The 21,388-nt window shown below is 46.4% G+C and overlaps 4 protein-coding genes and 1 long non-coding RNA gene across 9 annotated transcripts in view; 3 read left to right on the top strand and 2 right to left on the bottom strand.

Annotated features, from left to right (window-relative positions):
* Positions 1-21,388, top strand: part of LOC120320443 — a 132,050-nt gene that overhangs the window by 85,451 nt on the left and 25,211 nt on the right. For 2 of the 4 annotated variants that reach the window (XM_039376462.1, XM_039376463.1), the window contains one exon: positions 3,173-3,761. In XM_039376462.1, coding sequence (XP_039232396.1) covers positions 3,173-3,310 — 138 coding nt within the window. In that variant the 3' untranslated portion in view covers positions 3,311-3,761. Of the gene's footprint in view, positions 1-3,172; positions 3,762-17,346; positions 18,360-21,388 lie in introns of those variants that run through there. The other 2 variants (XM_039376461.1, XM_039376460.1) reach the window with 2 other exon arrangements.
* LOC120321988 lies at positions 839-1,753 on the bottom strand. Its single transcript, XR_005561732.1, has 2 exons — positions 1,362-1,753; positions 839-1,290 (listed from the first exon to the last, which is right to left on the bottom strand). It is a non-coding gene; the product is annotated as an uncharacterized LOC120321988 (long non-coding RNA).
* Positions 3,627-5,176, top strand: LOC6538925 (cAMP-dependent protein kinase catalytic subunit 2). Of its 2 annotated transcripts, none has more exons than XM_015193635.3 (5): positions 3,627-4,004; positions 4,074-4,303; positions 4,386-4,551; positions 4,610-4,887; positions 4,967-5,176. In XM_015193635.3, exons 1-5 carry the CDS (start codon positions 3,828-3,830, stop codon positions 4,989-4,991), a joined length of 876 nt encoding a protein of 291 aa, XP_015049121.1. In that variant the 5' UTR covers positions 3,627-3,827; the 3' UTR covers positions 4,992-5,176. The 2 variants fall into 2 exon arrangements, with proteins under 2 accessions (XP_015049121.1, XP_002099429.1); XM_002099393.4 differs by having other exon boundaries at positions 3,628-4,004; positions 4,962-5,176.
* Positions 5,366-6,820, top strand: LOC6538924 (cAMP-dependent protein kinase catalytic subunit 2). Its single transcript, XM_002099392.4, has 4 exons — positions 5,366-5,911; positions 5,969-6,134; positions 6,195-6,472; positions 6,526-6,820. Exons 1-4 carry the CDS (start codon positions 5,499-5,501, stop codon positions 6,737-6,739), a joined length of 1,071 nt encoding a protein of 356 aa, XP_002099428.1. The 5' UTR covers positions 5,366-5,498; the 3' UTR covers positions 6,740-6,820.
* Positions 8,164-10,421, bottom strand: LOC6538923. Its single transcript, XM_002099391.4, has 2 exons — positions 9,172-10,421; positions 8,164-9,097 (listed from the first exon to the last, which is right to left on the bottom strand). The coding sequence occupies exons 1-2, from the start codon at positions 10,270-10,272 to the stop codon at positions 8,249-8,251; spliced, it is 1,950 nt and encodes a 649-aa protein (XP_002099427.1). The 5' UTR covers positions 10,273-10,421; the 3' UTR covers positions 8,164-8,248.

Raw genomic sequence — 21,388 nt, 5'->3', positions numbered from 1 at the left:
TAATTAGAGGATGCCCGCCTGCCGAGTGAAGTTGAATCTGAAGCAGAAGCTAAAGATCCGTGACAGTCTGCGGGGCAATTGACATTTTGATAAGTACTGAGGATGGGGCAGTGAAACACACTCGTAGAGCTACACATGTTGTCGTCTTTAAATCAGATAGGCGCAGTGCAAAACTTAATGATCTGTGCCTAAATGGAGAGAGACCGAAGTCAGATATGACAAGTAAAAAAGAATTTATGGCACTAAACAACATCAACAATGGGCCCAAACTAACCCACCAACCACCCCGTATCGCATTTCCCATTTTCCCATTTTACCCCCCGCCACCTTTTGTCAAATTTTATCAGCCTCAGCGAGACAGGGAAATTCGCACAAATCACGCAAAAATGCTGCACACTTAACGTGAGGGTGAAATACTCGACGGAAATATATATATAGAAAATGTGTAGAGACGAGGTCTTAGGGTGACGAGGGTTTGCCCAGAAACTGATAAGAACTTGCAGCCTAATGCAGCAGCAAGCAAAATTTGCAACAATTTCCGATTTCCATTGCGACAAAGGACAAAAGAACGCTGGCCAAGTGGCAGCATTTCAATTGTCCCCGAGTTCCAAACCAAAATAAAAAGAAAAATCAAATTGAAAAGTCATAAATTCTGGAGCGGCATTTAGGAGCGGACTGGCACGGAAATGCGCACCATGCGTGACCAATTATTGAAATACGACTTTAATTGAATTTCAATAAAATGTTGAGCATTTTGCACTCGCCGGCGGAAGAGGATGCCCAAAATCCTGCGACCAGGACCAATACCAACAAGGATAACAAGGAAAACAAGCACCCATAACCAAATGCGACTACCCGAAAACCGGTTCATGTTTATTTATGGCAAATGTTAAAACTGTGGCAATTGTTTTATTCCACGCTATTGTTGCCATTATTTGTTCGCGCATTTTGCAGCCGGAAAATCCACGGATGCATTCCTATATATCGATATAGTCTCCGCCGATTTGGGGGCAATTTGTTTAGAATATGCCCTGGCCGTTGTGCGAACCTGATGTCCGCGAATCCCATTGATTTACGGCCCTCGGGCTGTGTCAATAGTTCGCGGTTGATTTATGGAAGCCAACCGGCAAGGTAGCTTCGCCTTCGGGGAAGGGAAATTATGAAAATTATTGTGGAAAACTCCCCCACCCCCCCTCTCACATAAGGGCAGTCAGCCAACTGCGAAATGTCAGCTTGGACCACCCGGCGAGCAGTTTCGTGATGATTACTCCATATGTGCACTGGGAGAAACTATCGAAATTTAAGGGAAAAATAAGGGCAAAATGTTAGATTTAAGGTCAACAATCTGTGTACTATGTTACCTATTACTACCACGTTTTTGTTCCAAGTGCAGTGCCAATTCAAGGGATTACAAGCGGCAATTCGAAGTGAACACTGGAATCAATCGGAGGGAGGATTGGAGGATTCATGGGGGTGGAGTTAGTGGTCCGCTGATTGAAGGTGGAAGGCCGTTCGGCCGTGTGTTCAGGGTGGAATCGAGTGGAAAGCCTTTCGCTTGCCGGATTGGCAAGGGTTTATCGGCAGTCGGGCGTCGATTTTCGTATTTCGTGTTTTGTATTTCGGGCATATAGTGTTTGACATCGGCGCATGACAAAAGTCACATGGCCAGCGGATTAGTTACACCTTCTGAACCTGAACCTGGATCTGAATCAGAAACTGAATCAAAATCTGAATCCAAATCTGAGCACACGTCGCAGGGTGAGGTGGCCGGGACACGGAAGCTACTACATTGTTGCTGCCCGGTGAACTGTGAGCCAAATTGAATGCCAAATGCCAAATGCCGTAAACTGAAAACCGAATGCCGAATGCATTTTCCGGCCAGCGAGTGCAGAGCGTGCCTTGATTTATTCCCGATTGTGCGGAGATTAGCGCTAATGGCTGAGGCCAGTCCTCCGGCAGCTGCTTTTCCGCCAGATTGGTGGTTGGGGTGTGCGATGTGGGATGGTTGGGAAAACTGAAACCTTTCAGCATAATTGAATCTGGCCCTTTGCAGAGTATACTCACTGGCATGTAGAGCCGGGACATTCACCTACTTAAGTCCAAAAAATGGCCTCTGATAACTAAGCCAAATATTAGCCAGGCCGCCAAAGACAAATGCCATGTGTGTCAACAGTTCATCGAGGCGTCAATTACTTTGCATAGCGCCGGGCCAAAGTTCTGCCAATCCGGGGGATTGAGTCCTTCAAGACAACAAATGAATTTTAAGTGTGGCCAAAAGAAACGGCCAAGAAACGTGTGCGTGCGACTTAATCTGCTCTTGGCCCGCTTAGCACACATATATGTATTCGGAGGGCATGGAGGATACTAGGCCTTCCAGATATTATCCGCTTATTTATGGGCGTCGTTAACATATCTTAGCCAACTGGAGTTTATCTGGCGGCTGGGCTCTAAGTTAAATGAGCCAGGATTTCAAACGGCATATACACACATATGGGCTAAGTGAAATTGTTTAGTTTTTGCACGACTCCCGCCGTTTCGAGTGCAAGTGAAAGTTTCCAAATACGTGACGATTTGTTTTATTTTAAGCGAATTAAAAGCTTGTGCCAAATTATTTGTGGCTATATAACCAAGTGGATGAGTCAGACTCCTCCTCCACCCCCGAAAAAAAACCCCTTTTGCCAGCCAATCAATAATGAAGTTCTCCGGCACTCGAGAATTAATGCCAGGGCATTAGGCCAGACCAAAGGCATATTTAGAAACCCATTTTCACATGGTTCAAGCAAGGCTGACCCAATCTGCCAATCTGAATGCCGACCCGGCCGAAAGATAATGATTAATTGTCAATTTAGGTGGCACAATGACAACAGACTGGCCCGAAATGGCCAATAAACGGTTCGGTTCGGTTCAGTTTGGTTCGGTTAGGTCGACAGTTACCTTAAAAGCCTGCAACAATTTTGGCATCCGGTTCGTAAGCCTACCACTGTCCCATAACTCATCTCATGGAGGCCCACCACTCACATGTCCATCAACATGAAGATGCGGTCTGGAGTTACCAACTTGACTGGCCTGACATGTGGAAATAAATGTACTAGAAAATTACCAACTTATGTAATCTTGGTTAGCATCATTTATCAAGCGGACGTTTTGCAATTTTTCTTACTTTTGCGTCCAGGAGGCAGACGGCAAACAGGACGAGAGGTCCAGACGCCAGGACATGTCGAGAAGTCGGACTCAGAAACACATGTGTGTGGACTCAGACTCAGTCACAGTCGCAGGAAATTGCCATTTCTCAGTAGTCGTCCTCCTGTGAGGAGATGGAGGTAAATTTGTCATACCTTCGAGGACTCAGTTGGCTAATTGAAAGGAGCGGCCCTTGACTTTAGGCATTCCTGGAACTTCAGATTCATGAAGTTCACTTTACCTGAAGTTAAGCTGCAAATTTGCTGTGCTATTATCTATGAAGTAAGTCATTAACATCGCTAGAAATGCAAAAATCTGCAGAGTTATGGATCAACCCAAATTAGAATGAATGAGATCTGAAAAATGAAGTGTTGAAAATGCACTCATGGCTATGACTCTGGGATCAAAAGATGGCCTCTTCATTGCGGACTTTGCATTATGGCTTTGACTCAGCCGTCACCGATTATCTGATTAATGAGTGAAAGTGCTGAAATCCAAATTCCAAGTATATCAAGTATATCCAGCGCCCATTACCGAATAGATTTGCAACTCAAACTCAAAATTGCTTCGCTAGTCCAGCTCCGCAACGGAAGGCACTCGCAAAGGCGCCGTAAGATGCGCGATTGGCCGGATAGCGGACTGCTGTTATGAGCCAGCACACTACGCAGTACGTTTTCAACTCAAAGGAAGACTACAACATCACCCTAGACAACATGAGTCGCGAGTTCGAAGAGCGGTGGAACCACCAGACCCAGTCGCCCTACACCAACCTGGAGAACTATATAACCAGGGCCGTTCTCGGCAACGGAAGTTTTGGCACTGTGGTGAGTTGAATGGCTTCTTTTTCCTCCACATGTGTGGTATATCATTGAAATGATGAAATGATCATACAGATGCTGGTCAGGGAGAAGGGTGGCAAGAACTACTATGCCGCCAAGATGATGAGCAAGGAGGATCTGGTGCGGCTGAAGCAGGTGGCCCACGTACACAACGAGAAGCACGTCCTGAATGCCGCCCGATTCCCGTTCCTCATCTACCTGGTGGACTCGACGAAGTGCTTTGACTACCTCTACCTGATCCTCCCGCTGGTCAATGGAGGTGAGCTGTTCAGCTACCATCGCAGGTGAGTAGTCCATCTGAGGAATGCTGATTCCATCTGCTCACAGACTGAGTTCCAACGGATCTCCTCCCCCCCTAAAAAAAAGAGTTCGCAAGTTCAACGAGAAGCATGCCAGATTCTATGCCGCCCAGGTGGCACTGGCCCTCGAGTATATGCACAGGATGCACCTCATGTACCGTGATCTGAAGCCGGAGAACATTCTGCTCGATCAGCGCGGCTACATCAAAATCACGGACTTTGGTTTCACAAAGGTGGGGAAAGCACTTCACTTAGATTCCATTCTTGCATTCATCCCTCGTATGATTACAGCGTGTGGATGGCCGCACCTCAACGCTGTGTGGAACCCCGGAGTACCTGGCCCCGGAGATCGTTCAACTCCGGCCGTATAACAAATCGGTGGACTGGTGGGCCTTCGGTATCCTGGTGTACGAGTTTGTGGCAGGGCGCTCTCCCTTCGCCATTCACAATCGAGATGTTATTCTGATGTACTCCAAGATCTGCGTGTGCGACTACAAGATGCCCTCATACTTTACGGCCCAGCTGAGGAGTCTCATCGAGAGTCTCATGCAGGTGGACACCACCAAGCGGTGAGTGGAGTGGGGAGTGGGAGTGGGTGTGGGTAAAGGTGGTTCCAGGAGGTGCTCATGCCACCACTTCTCAGTTTAGGAAACTCGAACGAGGGCGCCAGTGACGTGAAGGGTCATCCGTGGTTCCAGGGCGTGGATTGGTTTGGCATTCTTAACCAGGAGGTCACCGCCCCCTACTTGCCAACTGTTTCCGGTGCCGAAGATCTGTCCAACTTTGAGAACTTCGAGTTCAAGGATCGGTACAAGTCCCGAATAAACCGCCATCCCGAATTGTTTGCGAATTTTTAAATGTCATGTGTTCTTAGAAATCGTCGTTTTCTTTAGTGTTTACTTAATGTCAATGGGTGCATTCGTGATTGGATTTTGTAAAACTAGTTTTCGCTGTGAAAACTATCTCACTGTGAATACAGATCTCTTATTACATTCATAAATTGTCTTTCGAGTTTCCCTCGTCATTTCCAATTTGATTTTAAATATATAATTAAGCAACCCTGGAGCGTGAAATCATTTTCAAACCGAGCTTTTCGTAATGCTTTTGACAAAAATTCGAAATTCTGGTATAGTTAATAAGCGCAAATACTAAGTACGCAAAAAAGCGAATTGTTGCCGCAATGGGACCCCAGCCGGAGCAAGGGCACATGCACTTCAGTCCCAAGGTGGACTACATTCTCATCCTGGACAAGTTGCGCGAGGACTTCAACAAGAAGTTCGCCACCAACACGCCATCGCCCTGTACGGGATTGGATGACTACGAGATTAAGGCGACCCTCGGATCCGGATCCTTTGGCAAGGTGCAGTTGGTGCGGGAGCGCGAGTCCGGCATCTATTACGCATCCAAGCAGCTCAGCAAAGATCAGATCGTGAAGACCAAACAGGTGAGCCACGTGATGAGCGAGAAGAACGTGCTGCGTTCGATGACGTTCCCGAATACGGTCAACCTGATTGCCTCCTACAAGGATTTCGACAGCCTCTACCTCGTCCTTCCACTGATTGGTGGCGGAGAGCTCTTCACCTACCACCGAAAGTGAGTAGTTCCCAGTGGTAGTTCTGCACAAATGAATTCCCATATCCCGATTGTTAGAGTGCGAAAGTTTACGGAAAAACAGGCTCGTTTCTATGCCGCCCAGGTGTTTTTGGCTCTGGAGTATCTGCATCATTGCAGTCTGCTCTACAGAGACCTCAAGCCGGAGAACATAATGATGGATAAGAACGGATACTTGAAAGTAACCGATTTCGGATTTGCCAAGGTTTTGTATCTCAGATTCCCAACACCCAACGCATAAGTATACGTTGTCCTTGGCCCACAGAAAGTGGAAACCCGTACGATGACTTTGTGCGGCACCCCGGAGTACCTGCCTCCGGAGATTATCCAATCGAAGCCGTATGGCACCAGCGTGGACTGGTGGGCTTTTGGCGTACTGGTCTTTGAATTCGTCGCCGGACACTCGCCCTTCTCAGCCCACAATCGCGATGTGATGAGCATGTACAACAAGATCTGTGAGGCGGACTACAAGATGCCCAGTTACTTCAGTGGATCTCTGCGCCATTTGGTGGACCATCTGCTGCAGGTGGATCTCTCCAAGCGGTAAATAGTTATTCAGCGATCTATCAGTGGAACTTGATGTTTTTCTCGTTCAGTTTTGGCAACCTGATCAACGGCAACCGGGACATCAAGGAGCACGAGTGGTTCAAGGATGTGGAGTGGATACCGCTCCTCAATCAGACAGTAAACGCGCCCTATGTGCCCAACATCAGCAATCCCGAGGACATATCCAACTTCGATAAGGTCTCTGACAAGCCGCGGCCCAAGGCCAAAACCATGCGACACGAGGAAGCCTTCGCGGACTTTTAGCCATGATAGATGTGTACTTGTGATAGATAGACCCCTTGACTCTGTAAATTTTCGGCAGCATTAGCTAAACATGATAATCTAGGTTCCCTCGATTCTTTTGATATGCGACAGCTGCTGCTCACATGTGTGTTGTCAACGGCTCTACATTTTCCATTCCAGAAGGGGAGTGCTTTTCCCCTTGGAGATTTTCCGAGAAAACAGCTGGCTTGGCGATTTCCCACACTTGTTGCGCTGGTTTCCCCAATTCTCAATTCGACAAACTTGACTTGTAATTAGACTTGAGGCAGTGCCATAAATCTTGTGCGTTTGTCGCTGCTGCAAGTGGATGGATGGATTTATGGCCACTCTGTTTACTCGTGTTTATCTCCATGTGGGTGTAGCTTTCGCTGAAAGAGTTCGCCTCGGCGTTTGGGACTTGGGTTTGCACGAAATTATGTTAAACAATATTTAAACGAGCTCTTTCGCCAGCGGACCAGAGTCATAAATCTTTTATACCTTTTTCTGCTCTTCTGCATATCGGGCCACATTGATTTATATGCAAAGACTTCATAAAAATAGAGCAATGGCCAGACGGCAGAAAAACTAGACGCCATTCTATGGTCCAAGGTCTACCTTTCGATGGGTCCTTTGTCCGGCTAACAAAACAAAGGCACTCGTGGACAGTGGAGATGCGTGGAGGGCGAAAAGTTATGATTATCATAATTTTTGTTACGTGAGTTTTCATGTGGAAAAGATGAAACATCATCGTCTCTCCCTGGCATCGCTGTCTGAGTTTCCGTGCTTTTCCTTCGGGGTGGAAGTCGTCATCGCTGTAATCATGGCACGCATTTACTCCTGTTTTTACCTCTGCTTTTTGGCGCCCGCCTGGCCGGCGCCACTTTCAGCTCCAGACCTTCAGTCCCCCAGATGTCCCCCCCTCCTGTTTGGTACATATACTCGAGCATTTCTTCTATGGCTTCTCAGACAACCAGACACATTTACTCCGTGTTGTGTTTTGCTTTTCGCATGCGTTTTCGGTGGTTTTCGCAGGAAACAAGGGGCTCGCACTTCCTGGCCAGACTGCGAACCAGAACCAGGACCAGTAACAGAAACAGAATCAGATAGTAAGACATCATGCATTCTAATGAGAATTTTAATTGCAGCCCATTGACCACTTGAAGAGTCCTGTCAGCTTTCGTTCCGGCGAGGAGTTCGCAGGACACGTGGCACGGATGCGCTTCATGCTCGAATGCTCTGAGAATTTTCGGTAGCATCGAATCCGCAACTCGTCACCCAAAAGACAAATTTCCAAAATTAGCGATGCCCTGCTCAGATACATTTCACATTACGGACGGACAATTGAATTCACGGGGGTTGTTGCTGCTCATCTGTAAGTGAATTAATTGCTGTTTTGATTGCGCTGGGAAAATGCTGCGACTCAGTGATTGTTTTGGAAAATGAATTGTGCACGTTTATTGCATGGATCGGTGAAAATTCGTTACGAAACTTATGAGTTACTAAGCTAGCAGACTAAGACTGCTCCAGCTCCACTTCGACGGAAACTGAGGGCAGATCCTCCTTAAACTCGGGCGTGTAGATTTTGCCGGAGGCCAAAACGAACTGCTCCTGGCAGTCGACAATGAAGTAGGCAAAAGGACGATTGACCTCGAAGCGTTCCACGCCTGGCAGTTCGGGTTCGGGCTCGGGAACTGGGAGAACTGTGGACTCCACGCTGGGAGTTCTGGCCTGCATGGTGGCAGCTGACAAGGAGTTGGCACTGCTGCCACCCTCGTCCACGCGGACATTCACAAACTGGACTATCTCATCCACGTGGACATCGGGATCCTCGGACAGCAAGCCCAACTGAGCTTCGGTCCTCGAGAAGACCTTCTTCAGACCCATCTGCTTGAGCATGGCCTCGGAGCGGGAGGTCTCCTCCACTTGGAACTTGGGCAGCGACACATGCAGCTCCTTCATTTGGAACTGCTTCTTGGCCAACAGGAAGTCACTCGTCTGCAGCTGGGAAATCACATCACTCAGTCCCTCCGTTTCGTCCGGCAGCACAATGCACAAGGCATATCGTGAGGTTTCGTAGGGCAGACTGAGTACTCGAGCCTTGACCTGCGGGAGATCTGCCACCTGGAATTTGCCACGGGCATGCATCATTGGAGCCTTCATGGCGTCCTCGTTGGTCATAAAGAAGAACTCATCGCTGCCATCACGCAGCTGGTAGAAGGGATTCGCCCAGCTGCCGCGGTAGTAGAGTCCGTTGAAGAGCAGCATCTTGGACTTCGATCCTGCCGAGCGTCCCGTAATGGAGTTGGCACTCAGGGCAGAGGTGATGTCATCCTGCTGGAACAAGCTACGTGCGCCATTGACCTATAGGTATAACCAGGGGATTTTAAGAAATTGTACTTACACCAAACTGATTAGATTTAAAGATTTCCACTCACCCGACTGACAGATGGAAGGTGCGACTCCAGAGCAAGCATGATTTCATCAGCGCCATCCTTGGCCGCCGACTTCACGGCGTTTTCCAGCTTCTGGAGGGGCAGACGCACCTTCTCGGGTTCACCGGCGGTCAAAGCGGTGGCTGCCATGATCTTGGCCAGCTTCTCCTCCTCCTGCACAGTCTCGTTCTCCTCGAGGTTCTTGATCTGGCTCTCCTCCTGGTCGCTGCGCTTGTTCTGCTGCTTTTCAGCTGGATTTTCCTCGGCTGCCACGTCTGGTTTTTCCTGTTTTTCCACAGCAAGAGTGGTCGTTTCCTCGGGCTGGGACTCCAACTCAGATACTGTGGTCGCCTGCTGCTTCTGTTCTTTCTGCAGCAGCTCGGCCTCAGCCTGGGCAACTGGTTTTTCAACATATTGCTTGTCATCCACGTCGCGATCGAACTTGGAGGCCTCTTTGTCGATGATTTCCTGGCCATAGCCATCGGCTGGTATGGCAGGGATGTCCTCGTCGTCCAGCTTAATTCGCTTCAGAGTCTCGAATCCAATGACGTCCTTGCTGTTGCTTTGTTCGGTGCTGCCCTCGGTGGAATCTGCGTTGTCCTTCTCCTCCGATAGCTGCAGCGAGGTGTTGGGCTCATTCCAGTCGTACTCCTGCCGACTGATATCCTTCACATCCACATAGTAATGCTTCTCGAGCAGATCCTTGAACTCCTCGCGGGCACTGTTATTCCGGTAGATGTACAACCAGGTCTGGAAGGAGGGCAGGGCCACGGCAGCATCTCTGTTCTGGTAGCTGCCCAGGATCCTCTTGTAGGCATCCCTCAACTTGGTGCGATCCTTGGGGTAGCCGAAGACCTGCTGGAACTCCGAGTAGGTATCGCCTTCGGAAGCCTCAGCCAAAACGGCCAGAATGGAGGCTACTCCCAACGGAGAGTGCACCTGATTGGCATCGATGTCCTTGTTGAACTTCAGCAGCTGCAGAGCAATCAGCTGGGAAACCTGGCCGGCAAAGGATCCCTGATTCTCATGTTCCAACTGGGTGGGCAAGCCGTGACCAAAGGCGGCCAGCAAAGTGACAAAAATCGCGCAGAGAACCGCTTTCATGGTGACGACAAACGCGAATGAAGCCCAAGAAAGTTGGCCAAAGACTTTTTATGAAAGCCAGAGCCGAGAACGAACCGGCGAGAACGAAGCTCCAAACTGGTTAGGAAATCTTGGCGATCCCAGGGGGCCACAGAAGGGAGGCTTTGTTTGATTAAGCGACTGATCGACGATGGACAAAGAAAGTCAACGAAAGTGGAAGTGGCGTGGGCCGCTCTCGAGGGCCCAAACAAATGGGTCATGCCAACAATCAATATGTAAATGCTGCACAACAACTGACTGAAAACAAGCGCAAACAAAAGTTCAAAGTCATTGAAATGTTAGAGAGCCAACAGGTTTCCATCAGCGACTCACTACGTGATTGACATTTGATTTTCTGGCCGGTTAATTGCATTTTCTTGTACTCCTCGCAGTTTATGTCTATTAGTGTGGCAATCCCGTTTCCCCGAATCTCAGATGGTCTTGCGTTTGAAGACGGGATGTACATTGCCTCACAGCCTCACGCGGTGCCATGAAGTTTGGCAATCTTGGGATCTACGGGTTTACCTGACCACGCTTAACCCAGTTTTTCAGGCCCATCGAGTGGCGAGGCACAAGAACAAATCATAATAGCCCGATCACAAAAAGCTGGCCAAAACAGTTCCAACACACTTGGAGGCCACTGAACTTGGCCATCGCAGTTGTTGCTGCCTCTGCCGCCGATTACCAAATACGATGGCCGAGCGAAAGCGGCCAGAATCGAGAATCCGCTGAGAAGCAAGTACCGAACACAGAGCCAAAATTAACCAAAGACTTCAAATTACTATTCACTTAAAGAGGTTTACATATCCATGCTCTTTTTATTTGCCAGTTTTCAGACAGTTTTAAGTATATTCCTACAATATATAATCATTCATATAATTTCCTCAGCTACCTTTTCTTGAAGTGCATCTGGAAGTACCAGGTGTGACGCTCAAACTTGCTAATAAAAGTGCTAAATTAAAGCAAAGCCAACACACAGCGACTCTTTTTGGAGGCTTGTAAACGAGTTTTTCCGTTTTAGAACGAGTCAAACAAAAAGTTGCACAATTTCCTAAGGCGAAGAGGTGGGTTTCTCAAAGGGGGCGTGGGGATAAATAAAATATTATATACTATAGTGGCCAGTGCAGCGAACTTTCCAGAGAGCCACAAAGAACCCGAGGAGCAAAAGATACTGAGCCGCTTATGTAATTTATTTGACAAGTTCCGCATTTGTTCTCGATACCCTGTGTGTCTGGAAAGGTTAGTGAACTGTGTGATTAATCAGATGTGGTAAAAATCCAGTTTAATTAGCATGGAACGGAATCGGTTCCAGATTGATTTAACTTATTTGGGCCACTTGGCGGAGTTCGATAAAAGTTATTTTTGTCATGTCATTATTCACCGACTTTAAAGATGTTCTTTTGTTCTTAGTTTTTTATGAGGGTACGCCCATAAACGATACATGTTATTATCGTAAGAAACACCGTTTCAGAGTATTCTATTTTCGACCAAAAACAGAAAACCAGTGCAGTACTTTTCGTGTTTGTCACCTTGGGCCTGGCATTATATTTTGAAACAAATACGAGTGTTTTGGATTTTTGCTCAGTTTTCTGTCCATAAATTTCAATGCCCAAAACCATAAATTAGTGCCTCTCCAAGTGCTGAGTGGTTGAGACTTCCGCATCGACTTCACACGAGCAAGAGCAACCCAAAAAGGGTCGAAAGTCGGGTTAGGTGAATTAGAAGTTATTATGCCAAAACGGCAAACTAGCAAATGTCGCATAAATTAGAGAAGGAATCCGGCAGGACACCTTCCCCAGGATTTCTTGCAGCCGGAAACCGTGTAAGACGAGGCTCTAACAACACCGCGGGGAGACATTAAGGACCAAAATAAGAAGAATCCTCGCAGTGGACAGTAGTTTTTGGGCTGGGAATAGTTGAGACTACTCCGGCATTCGAATTACTCTTTATAGACGGCGTGACTAATTGTTTGATTTATGCAAATGTTCTGGAAAACTTGTTTCTCAACTTTTCGTAATTAGTGGTGCGCTCTTTAAGGAAGTGTTCTTAGCTTTAAGAACCGAAGGAAATCCTTTTGCTATTCCCACTATTTGTCAGGAGGTGAGCTGTCATCTGTCAGCTGTCATGGCAAACGCAATACATCATAAGTCAAAAGGTGAGCTCCATGGCTCAATTGCTTTTGCCCCGGGCCGCAGCAACTTGCAAAATAATTAAACTTCTGTTTATTCTCTCTGGCTCTTCCTTACCCTCGCCGAACTTCTTAATTATGTTTGATAAACTAACACAGGCCTCTGGATCTCTGGATCCCCGTATGCCAATCCCCTCATATCCTCACACATGTCACGTTGACATTTAGCACTCGACAGGACTCGAGGTGATGAATCTTCCCCTGCCCCTTCGACGGCCATGTGTGCGACATAATTACGAGACAAAAGGCTCGGAAGCGCGGCGATAGGATAGGTAAAATACACTTCAAAATTACTCAAGCTACTCTGAGCTGCTTTATTGCATGCTTTTAATTTTTGTAAAATTTTAAAGAGCGAGGCCTACCAGTTACTGTATTTATTTTAAGCACATGGCTCAAGTGTGTTATTAAGAGGCTGGTGTCCAAAACAGCGCACGGAATTCATGCGCTTCATTTGCGCCACTTAATTCGGTGACTTGGCAGGCGCAGAACTTTTCGTTGCCTCAATTTAGTCACGTTTTAAACTCGAGACTCAAAAACCACCAGGAAGAGGGAGCAAAAATCTCAGAGGAGGAGTCACCTCTACCGAGTTGTTTGCCACGAAGGCGCAAATCCTGGTGTATCCTCGCATACTGGTCCTGGGCTGGAAAACTTGCTGCCAACGTGGCGGCAATCCCACTCGTAATTGATTTATGACATCAAAGACATATTTTTCGCAATGTTGCGTGGCCTACGTGCGTGACAGGACGACTGGCTGGAGGAGGTCCTGCCGCTGGCGCTGGCCTGGTGCTGGCCTGGTGCTGATCCTGATTTTGGTCCTGCTCCTGGCTTGGCCATCTTGTTGATAATTTTGACTTATGGCTGGAGCGGCTGAGGGCCAGGATTTGTCGCATAACTCTGTCAGTCAAGAGTCGCCCGAAACAAAGACCCAAGATCTAACCCATCTGTTTCTGTATCTCCCATTGCCATGTATCTGCATCTGTATCTGTAAGTGTATTTGTATCTGTATCTCAGCACTTCCACTGGCAATCGGTGGCAAAGTTTTTCTATTAGGCGCAATTATTTCAAGGTATTATTGCTTTTAATTAATTCAATTAAACGCTTCATAAATTTTTACTTTTTGATTTCGTAGCCTGCGGCCGCCTTGGCTGGGTTTTCCTTTAATGGAAAAACTTTTCCCACAGATTTCCAGCAGCCGAAAAGGGTTTAATTAACGGTTGACTGGGGAGTGGTGCCTTTGGCTTCTGGGTTGGAATTCGCTACTTTCGAGCAAAGATTGCAGATGTTTATTAAGGGATTCCCGTGGCTCGTCGTAAAATTTGATTTCGCAACTGAAGAACGCAAGTTATTGAATGCCGAGCGGTCGCGTTTATTTGCATTTTTGTGTGCATGGCTGCAAATTCCGGCGAGGCTATTAGCAGTACAAAGCTGATAGAATAAGACTTCCGAGAAAATGGTAATGCCAGTACAACAAGAGCTTCAACTTCGATTAAAAGGTCATCAGCAGTCGACACAGCTGCTGGGTAAAATTGCCGGGCAACCACCTAAAACGTTATTGGTATGTAAGAAGCATGCTCACACCTTCTCCGAAAAAAAAGCAGAGGAAAACTCCTCCTCACATGTGAAGACTTCCATCATTATCAACGCACCGAGAGACAGACTGCAGGGAAACTTTTCCTGTCCGCCTTCCGCTTTCCGCTCTCCGCTTTTCCTGCCACCCCCTGGGTCCAAATAATCGAACTAGCGTCGAACAACAATTTGTTTTAAATGCCAAAAGTGAGGGCCGGACAATCGAGTTCCCCCGAACCCCTTAATAATTTATGAAGACCGCTCCACATGTGGGTCGGCATGCTGGCAAAGTTTTCTATCACTTCGCTCTAATAGAGATTAAATGCATGTCGAAAAGGCAATTAGTTGGAGCAACCCTCGGTGGAAGAAATCCCCCACACCAACGTTCTCGGAAACCGAGCAACTTGAAGTCCAACTTTCGACCTTTGGCCGCTCATTGAATCAAAGTGTTGCTCAATTTTCTTACCGCCTAGGTGTTGTTGTGAATTTAGATTTGGATGGCCAGCAAGTGGCCAAGTCGAGGGTTGGTAACTGCCGGAAGCAATTTGGCCGAACCCTTCTCAAAGGGTTTCCTGTCTTTGCGAGTCTCGGGCGCTGCGTCACTGCTAATTAAACTCGCGCTGTCGCCGCTAATGAGCAATGAAAACAACGTGTTGTCCGAAAACTCTTGAGCAAAAATGCCCCTTTCCCATCCCCCCAAAAAAAAAAGAGCTCAAAACTCCATCTGCAGGGGCGGGAATGGGCTGATAAGGGGTCCCGTGGAATCGTCAGGTTGAATCAGCCATCAAAATAATGACGGCACGGATTTCTCATTACTTCGAAATATTTTTCCAGCAATTTTTCGGGCTTTAAGCCATTTAAAAGGATTAGCACGCTCATGATTTTTTCAAGGGGTTGCATTTTCCACCTTTTTCAACTAGTTTCATGACCAATTTTTTTCTTAATCTAATAAAAGTACGTGAAAAGAAGGTTTTTAATTCCATTTCGTCTGTCGGGGAAGATAAGCTGAACCAAAGGGTTATAATTAAGAGTGACGTTGTGCAAGACAACCGGGAGAAAAAGTGTCTCCAAAGTTATTGTCTTCCTTGCAATCCATTGTTTGCCCAATAAATTCGCACACATTGCAGTGGCCATTTTTATGAGCCAAGAAGTCAAACGTTACTAGGAAATCCACAAATATTCGACTATAAAACACTCTGCAGGAGCGATTGCTACAACTGCCCCATTGGACTACGAACTTCCACCTGACAGGCGAGTGCTTCCCCAGATATGCGAAAGTGTATGGTCGATGTAATTCATATTGCGTAGCACTTGGCCATAAAAATTACAATTGACTTTGAACTCGGGCGAGCAAGCAGCAGGACATTTCCACATTTCCACATTTCCACATTTTTACATTTTGTCAGGCAGCCAACAGGGCAGCGATACATGGAAACTAACTCAGAACTCACTACTCAGTACTCAGACCCCGATGTTCCCCCCAATATTCTTACTGCCTTCTTGGCCTGCTTCCTTTTATGACACCAAGGTACACGACGAGACGACAGCGACTACGACAATGGCAATGACTACGGATGTGTCTGGGACTACACTGAAAAAAAACCTTTAATCATAATAAAACCATAAGTCAGAAGCAATTTGTACAAATATTTATATGATTTATGGCAATGAGGTTGAAAGCAGTGCCTCAGAACAATCAATCAATCAATTGAAGAATGCCTCTTCATAGTACTTTTAAGCGTATTTATTATGATGTTTGTATTAGACGAAGAAACATTTTCTGGCAAACATTTGCTGGCAGTGCAGCTTCAGTTCCAAGGTGGCAGTGTCGTCCTGGCCAAAATGCCATGGTGCTATGGCGGAATTATGCGACGCCGCCGTTGCCCCTGGTGTGTTTATGGCCCCCCTGTTGCGGGGCGGAGTGCAGGGGGTTGGCCAGATGATGAGCAACGCACTTTGCAACGTCGACCACACCCATACCCGCCCCCTTTTCGGCCTGCGAAAATTATAAATTATATCCTTGGAGGAAGGAGAGCCCTTAGCCCCCAGCCCGAAAGCAAAACTCCTTGGTAGTCAAGAGTTTTCTTTTTCCGTGCAGTTGAACACGAGATGCATGACAAATGGCGGGCAGAAAGCTGGAAAAGCGAGGAGCAGCAGGGAAAACCCTTTAAAGTTTTCCATCTATCGCCACCGCATCAGTTCATTAGTCGAAGACAAAGATATACAATAATTCCACGGTTGCGGATGCGGATGCCGATGCGAATTCGGTTGCGGATACGGATCGCCGTGCCAGATTAATTGGCTCGCTGAGCCAGCCGAGTAAATATTTAATTAATCGCCGATTTGTGCACTGAGCCCTCTATAACTCTTCGTACCAGTTTTGCCCAAAAACGGAACGACTTGTGACTAATCGATGCCATCAATTATGTTGATAGATTGGGCCACGTACAGCAGTGGAAATAGTTGTAGTCCTTGGGAAGGTCCTTCCGTTCAGTGGCCACAGTTTGTCACTGTAGCTTACCGCTGCTTAAGGTACTTGTAATTGAATGCCAAGCGGTGAACGAACTGGGAAAATCCACGAAAATCTACAGAAAATGCCGGGGAAATGGCCACTCGTAGCGGGAGTTCGCATATTCATAAGCTGGCTCATGCAAAATTGCAAGTGGCTGTTGACAAAGGTTTCGAGTGGTCACCGCAACTGACTAGAAAAAAAGGGGGAATAAAAAGGACCTTATAGTCGGACAGACGTGTGTCTGATCTGAATGCTAGATAAAATTATTACCCTTTTTATTCTCGCCGCTGCACGCTGGGATTTGTCCGAATTCGAATCCGTGTCGGTCTTCTTTTTCAGCAGATGAAGATGGCAGATGGGTGGCAGTGGTGATGGAGATGGCGATGGCGATGGCGATGTAGACGTGGTCCGAGCACAGATCCAAATCCAAATCCAAAGCCAAGTCCGAGTCGCCGTCGCCTGTTTATTTCCTGTTGGACACTTTCCGTTTGTCGTTTGTTGTATAAAAAGTCGCCGCTGTCGGTCCACCTCTCTTACTTTTTTCATTTTGCCGAGTTCTCGATACCCTGTAATGCTCATTGAAGGGGTAGATCATGCTTAACTCCTGTGCCAAATATAAATACTTAAGTACCCTAATATAAAATTTATAAAAATCTTAATTCTTGAAATAGCTTTTACGTTGAAAAGGATTCTATATAAAATATATAAAGAACCTATATTTTATTATTCGTACTAAGTACCTCTAACGTCGCCAGTCTGCAAATGACCTCTTCAACTTAATTTTTTTCAGCTTGTTTTTTATGGCTCACACAATAAGCATCATCAACAACAACAACAGCAACAGCGGCGGCGACTGCAGGAGCACTCGACGTCATCAGCAGCACATTGTGTCCTGGCGAACCGACCCGAAATAGTCTCCAAGTATGAACCAAAGTCCGGAGTCCTGGACCAAAGAGACGGAGGCGGAGACGATGGCCGCATGCCGATAATGTGCGGCCATAAGGTAATGAAAATTTTATCTGATTCTGGCAATAGTTGCACCCTTTCTGCTCTGGCCTTTGATTTGATTTCCAAAGAGCAAAGGGTTTGAATGGAGCTAAGGAAGCTAAGGGTAGAGGATAGAGAATAGAGGATAGATGTCCCCGAGCCTCGCAAATGATACAATACTTTGTGGTCAGCATGTGTGTCCAAAAGGTACGAGTATTGGTCGCATTTGATTGAAATTTGAATTGCCAAACCCCCCTGTCGCACAAAAGGATTCGCATTTGAGTGGGTGTGTGCATACTTTTAGGGGCAATCGTTGAGTACGTGCTGCGGCGACAATAACAAAAACGAATCCGCAACTGAAACTGAAACTGAAAATACGAAAATCCGAGATGCGCAGAAACGACAATAAGACCGAGCACTATTTCATTTTAGATTTTAATCAATTCCGTTTGATGTGACACGTTTGTGGGCCGCTTTCAGTGCCCGTCCCCAAATATCCCCTCTCCCGCAAGGAATCTGCAACATATGCAGGCAATCCGCAACACTTGCCGCCTAATGAAGGTACAATCAATCCAGTGTGGAACCCATCAAATCAGGATTGGCTTCATTATATCCATTATTGTTCATATTTCTCATTTGATAACATTTAGAACATTTCGTTTTACAGCGAAATAACTGTTTGGGGGTAAAGTCCTGTTCTATAAGGTTCAATGGTGTACATAATCGAAATTATATTACTTTAATATATTTGTATATCTATAAAATAGAATAGTTAAGCTTCTTGTCCTCCTGGGAACAATATAAAGTTTGAAAGTATCGAACGGCTTTGTAAATTTAATTTCGAGTTCATAGATCACACAGAATTATTTAGAGCCCAGCTGAGTTCGCAATTTCGTTTGGGGCACAAAAAACACCAACTAAACAAATGTCAGCCAATAACCAGGCAATTATCTGCACCATCATCCCCTGAAACCCAAGTAGATCCCATAAGAAAGCCCATAAATAACAACTAAACAAGCCAATTGAGCAGAAATCGACTCTTTTTCCATCGCCTCCCCCAAAAAGGAGCCTCAATAAATTCCGGGCACACACCTGCAACTTCCTAAGGACAAACGCTGCAATTATCGTAGCAGAGGTCCTGCCCGACGAGAGCAACAAATCCAATAAACTTCACAATCGAACAGCACATAAATATTAAACGATGATTGAGCTGCAACCCACACAGTCCGCAGTTCGCAGGCAAACAAGTAAAAGCTTAGGGAAAAATTACAATTTATTGGACATTTCCGGTCAGTGACAAAAGTGGACAGTGCAAGATTTATGCCCTTGACGATTTGCTGGCCAGGGATTTATTGAAGGAAGTTAGCCCCAGCTAATACCTGATCACTTAAGGTTAAGTGGACACAAGCGGCCGCACTTAAAGCCACTTTAAGGACTCTTTCCTCTGTGGAAAGGACGAAAGGATGTGGCCAACTCGATTATTATGCAGGCACCTCAATTGCATTTTGCAGTTACTCAAATTTGCATATCATTCCACTCCGAAAACTAAACTAAAACTAAATAAATGCCAAAACAAACCGAAAACTTTCCCTGGGGGGCCGCATAGCTAACTTTATTATGAGATCAGGGGGACTGAGGTTGGGCTGGATATTACGTATCTGTGGCTCTCTGGCCATCGCTCAGAAAAAGTAAAGCGCTCTGATTCCGGATTCTATGCTGCCGACATGTGTCACTCTGCAGTCCAGCAGGCATAAAGATTTGCGGGCCTCCAGTTCTCCATCTCCACTGGTATAGCTTCATAACCCCCTTCACTTTCGGGAGTATGGGAAATTTGCATTTTCTAAAAACTCTTCGGCGAGTGTGAGGTGTAGCTGGTGGGAAAGGCTGAGCGTTTACAGCGAGAGAAAAGGCTTGGGTCTCAAATCGTCAAAGTTCTATAAAAATAATAGCTAATTGTGACACACAATTTTGCAGCAAGGTCACACCGTTATAATATACGAAATATAATATAATTATTACGCGTTGGTCACACTGAGCGCTCTCTAAAACCGTAACTTTATTAACTTTTCGCTCTGTGCAGAGTTAGTGCCCAGGACAGGCCAGTAGAAAAGCAAGAGTCCGGCGCAGAAAAGTGCCTTCCAGGATGGGTCCTGGTCTTCCATCATCGTCGCAGTCGCACTAATTCCTCAGCAGCAATTTATCAACAATAAACAGTTGCAGACATTTTGCTTAGTTTCAGCGCGTGTGTGGCAGTGTGTGGGAGTGTGTATGAGTGTGTGGGTGTACGTCTGTGTGTGTGTGACGTGTCCTGTCCCAAACAGGGATGCATGAGAAAGTTTGACTCTCGAGTGCTGCGGGCAGGCTTTAAGTACCCGATGATTTAAAGGCCTCAACCCAAGACTCAACGAAGTCCTGCGAAGTGGTGGGCTCTCCTTATTGAAATTCCTCGATTGATATCCGCGAATTTCTTTGTCACTTGTCGCTAATTCCGCAAATTGGCTAAATAATTTGCACATTGTTCGAAGGCCACGCACACGTAAAGTGGCTGTAATCCAATAAGCGGCATCAACAATTTTCGCGCTTGCATTTGCCATTTAATTCTATTGACGCCTAATTTGCTGCTTGTCAGCAGGAGTTGCTTCTTGGAAATAATACTTCTCTCCGGGCATCCAGGCATTCATAATAATCGAACCTGTTTTTTCAGCCTCTTGATTGATTCGATTTTCCATTCTGGAGACGGGGAAATTGTCACTGGGGTGGCGAAACATTGAGTGGATGGAAAGCTGGATGGCATAGAAAACTCCTACTCATTTCGTTAGCCTATGCTAATGAGCATGTGTTGTCCTCGATATCCAGGTTTAACTAGCTATATCACGATGACTGGGCACTTCGCTGGCTTCTTCTAAAGGCGCCCGTCTGGCTTTTGAAATCAAAGAATTGTGAAACACCTTGAGCCTTGGCGCCAGTGGATCGCTTTTAATAAACTTGTCGCACAGTTAACTTTATTAAGATTAATGAGCATGTGCAATGGGGGGCATTTGAAAGTGTTCGTTCTACGGAGTCTGGTCGGTCGACCAACGGCACAATAATAAAAGCACATTTCACTAGCTTTAATGACGTCATTACGTGGCATTTACGTGCACCACCACCCACTGCGTCCATCCACCACCCAAAAGCGCCCACTATGTCTGGCCTTGTCTACTACTGCGACTGTTACTGCTACTACTACTGCTGTTGCAGCAAAGTCAAGACGTTAATGTGTCCAATAATTTAATTTTAAGTACCTTGCAAAAAGAAATACGGCCACATTTTTACAGACAATTTCCTTTAATGGCCAGACAAACTGCAAGCAAGTCGAACCGGTGCTTCGCTTCGACAGGACCTGTTTTCCTGGCTTCTTGGCATGTCCTGATTGTCCTGTCGAAGTGGCAGGACATCCCGGTCTGGACTCCGGAGGTAATTGCATGGAAAAAGCGAAAGCCAAAGTTGTCCTGCAGTCGCCTTTGTGTAATTGAAAATTTAATATTTATTTCGCAGTTAGTAAATCAAAGTTTCAACGCAGTGGATAACACACTGCCATTACATATTCATCATACGCCCCGTAGGTCATAAAAAAACGAAGCCAAAAAGCGCATGTGGAGAGTGGCGATAAATCAAGTCAACCTTTGCATGAGTTTCGCTTTCCTTCTCCGCATTTCTCTGTGCAGAACTCTCATGAGTCAGCGGAAAGTAATAAAGTTGAAACTGAAACCTAAGAGGATGGGCTCCACCAACGGGCTATTATCCCCCAATGTAACATGCTCATACATGGATTAGTGCTCAATGAAGTCGTGGATCCCTCTGCT

This window comes from Drosophila yakuba, chromosome 3R (assembly GCF_016746365.2).
Source record: "Drosophila yakuba strain Tai18E2 chromosome 3R, Prin_Dyak_Tai18E2_2.1, whole genome shotgun sequence".
Classification (NCBI taxonomy): Eukaryota; Metazoa; Arthropoda; class Insecta; order Diptera; family Drosophilidae; genus Drosophila; species Drosophila yakuba.
This window is presented reverse-complemented; position numbering and strand designations above follow the sequence as displayed.

Excerpts from the sequence above, each read along its gene's own strand:
- LOC6538924 (XM_002099392.4), top strand. The coding sequence starts at position 5,499 with ATGGGACCCCAGCCGGAGCAAGGGCACATGCACTTCAGTCCCAAGGTG. Across the intron at positions 5,912-5,968 it reads CTCTTCACCTACCACCGAAA|AGTGCGAAAGTTTACGGAAA; the intron begins GTGAGTAGTTCC and ends CCCGATTGTTAG. Across the intron at positions 6,473-6,525 it reads CAGGTGGATCTCTCCAAGCG|TTTTGGCAACCTGATCAACG; the intron begins GTAAATAGTTAT and ends TTTCTCGTTCAG.
- LOC6538925 (XM_002099393.4), top strand. The coding sequence starts at position 3,828 with ATGAGCCAGCACACTACGCAGTACGTTTTCAACTCAAAGGAAGACTAC. Across the intron at positions 4,552-4,609 it reads CGGACTTTGGTTTCACAAAG|CGTGTGGATGGCCGCACCTC; the intron begins GTGGGGAAAGCA and ends GTATGATTACAG. Across the intron at positions 4,888-4,961 it reads CAGGTGGACACCACCAAGCG|TTTAGGAAACTCGAACGAGG; the intron begins GTGAGTGGAGTG and ends ACCACTTCTCAG.
- LOC6538923 (XM_002099391.4), bottom strand. The coding sequence starts at position 10,272 with ATGAAAGCGGTTCTCTGCGCGATTTTTGTCACTTTGCTGGCCGCCTTT. Across the intron at positions 9,098-9,171 it reads ACCTTCCATCTGTCAGTCGG|GTCAATGGCGCACGTAGCTT; the intron begins GTGAGTGGAAAT and ends TTATACCTATAG.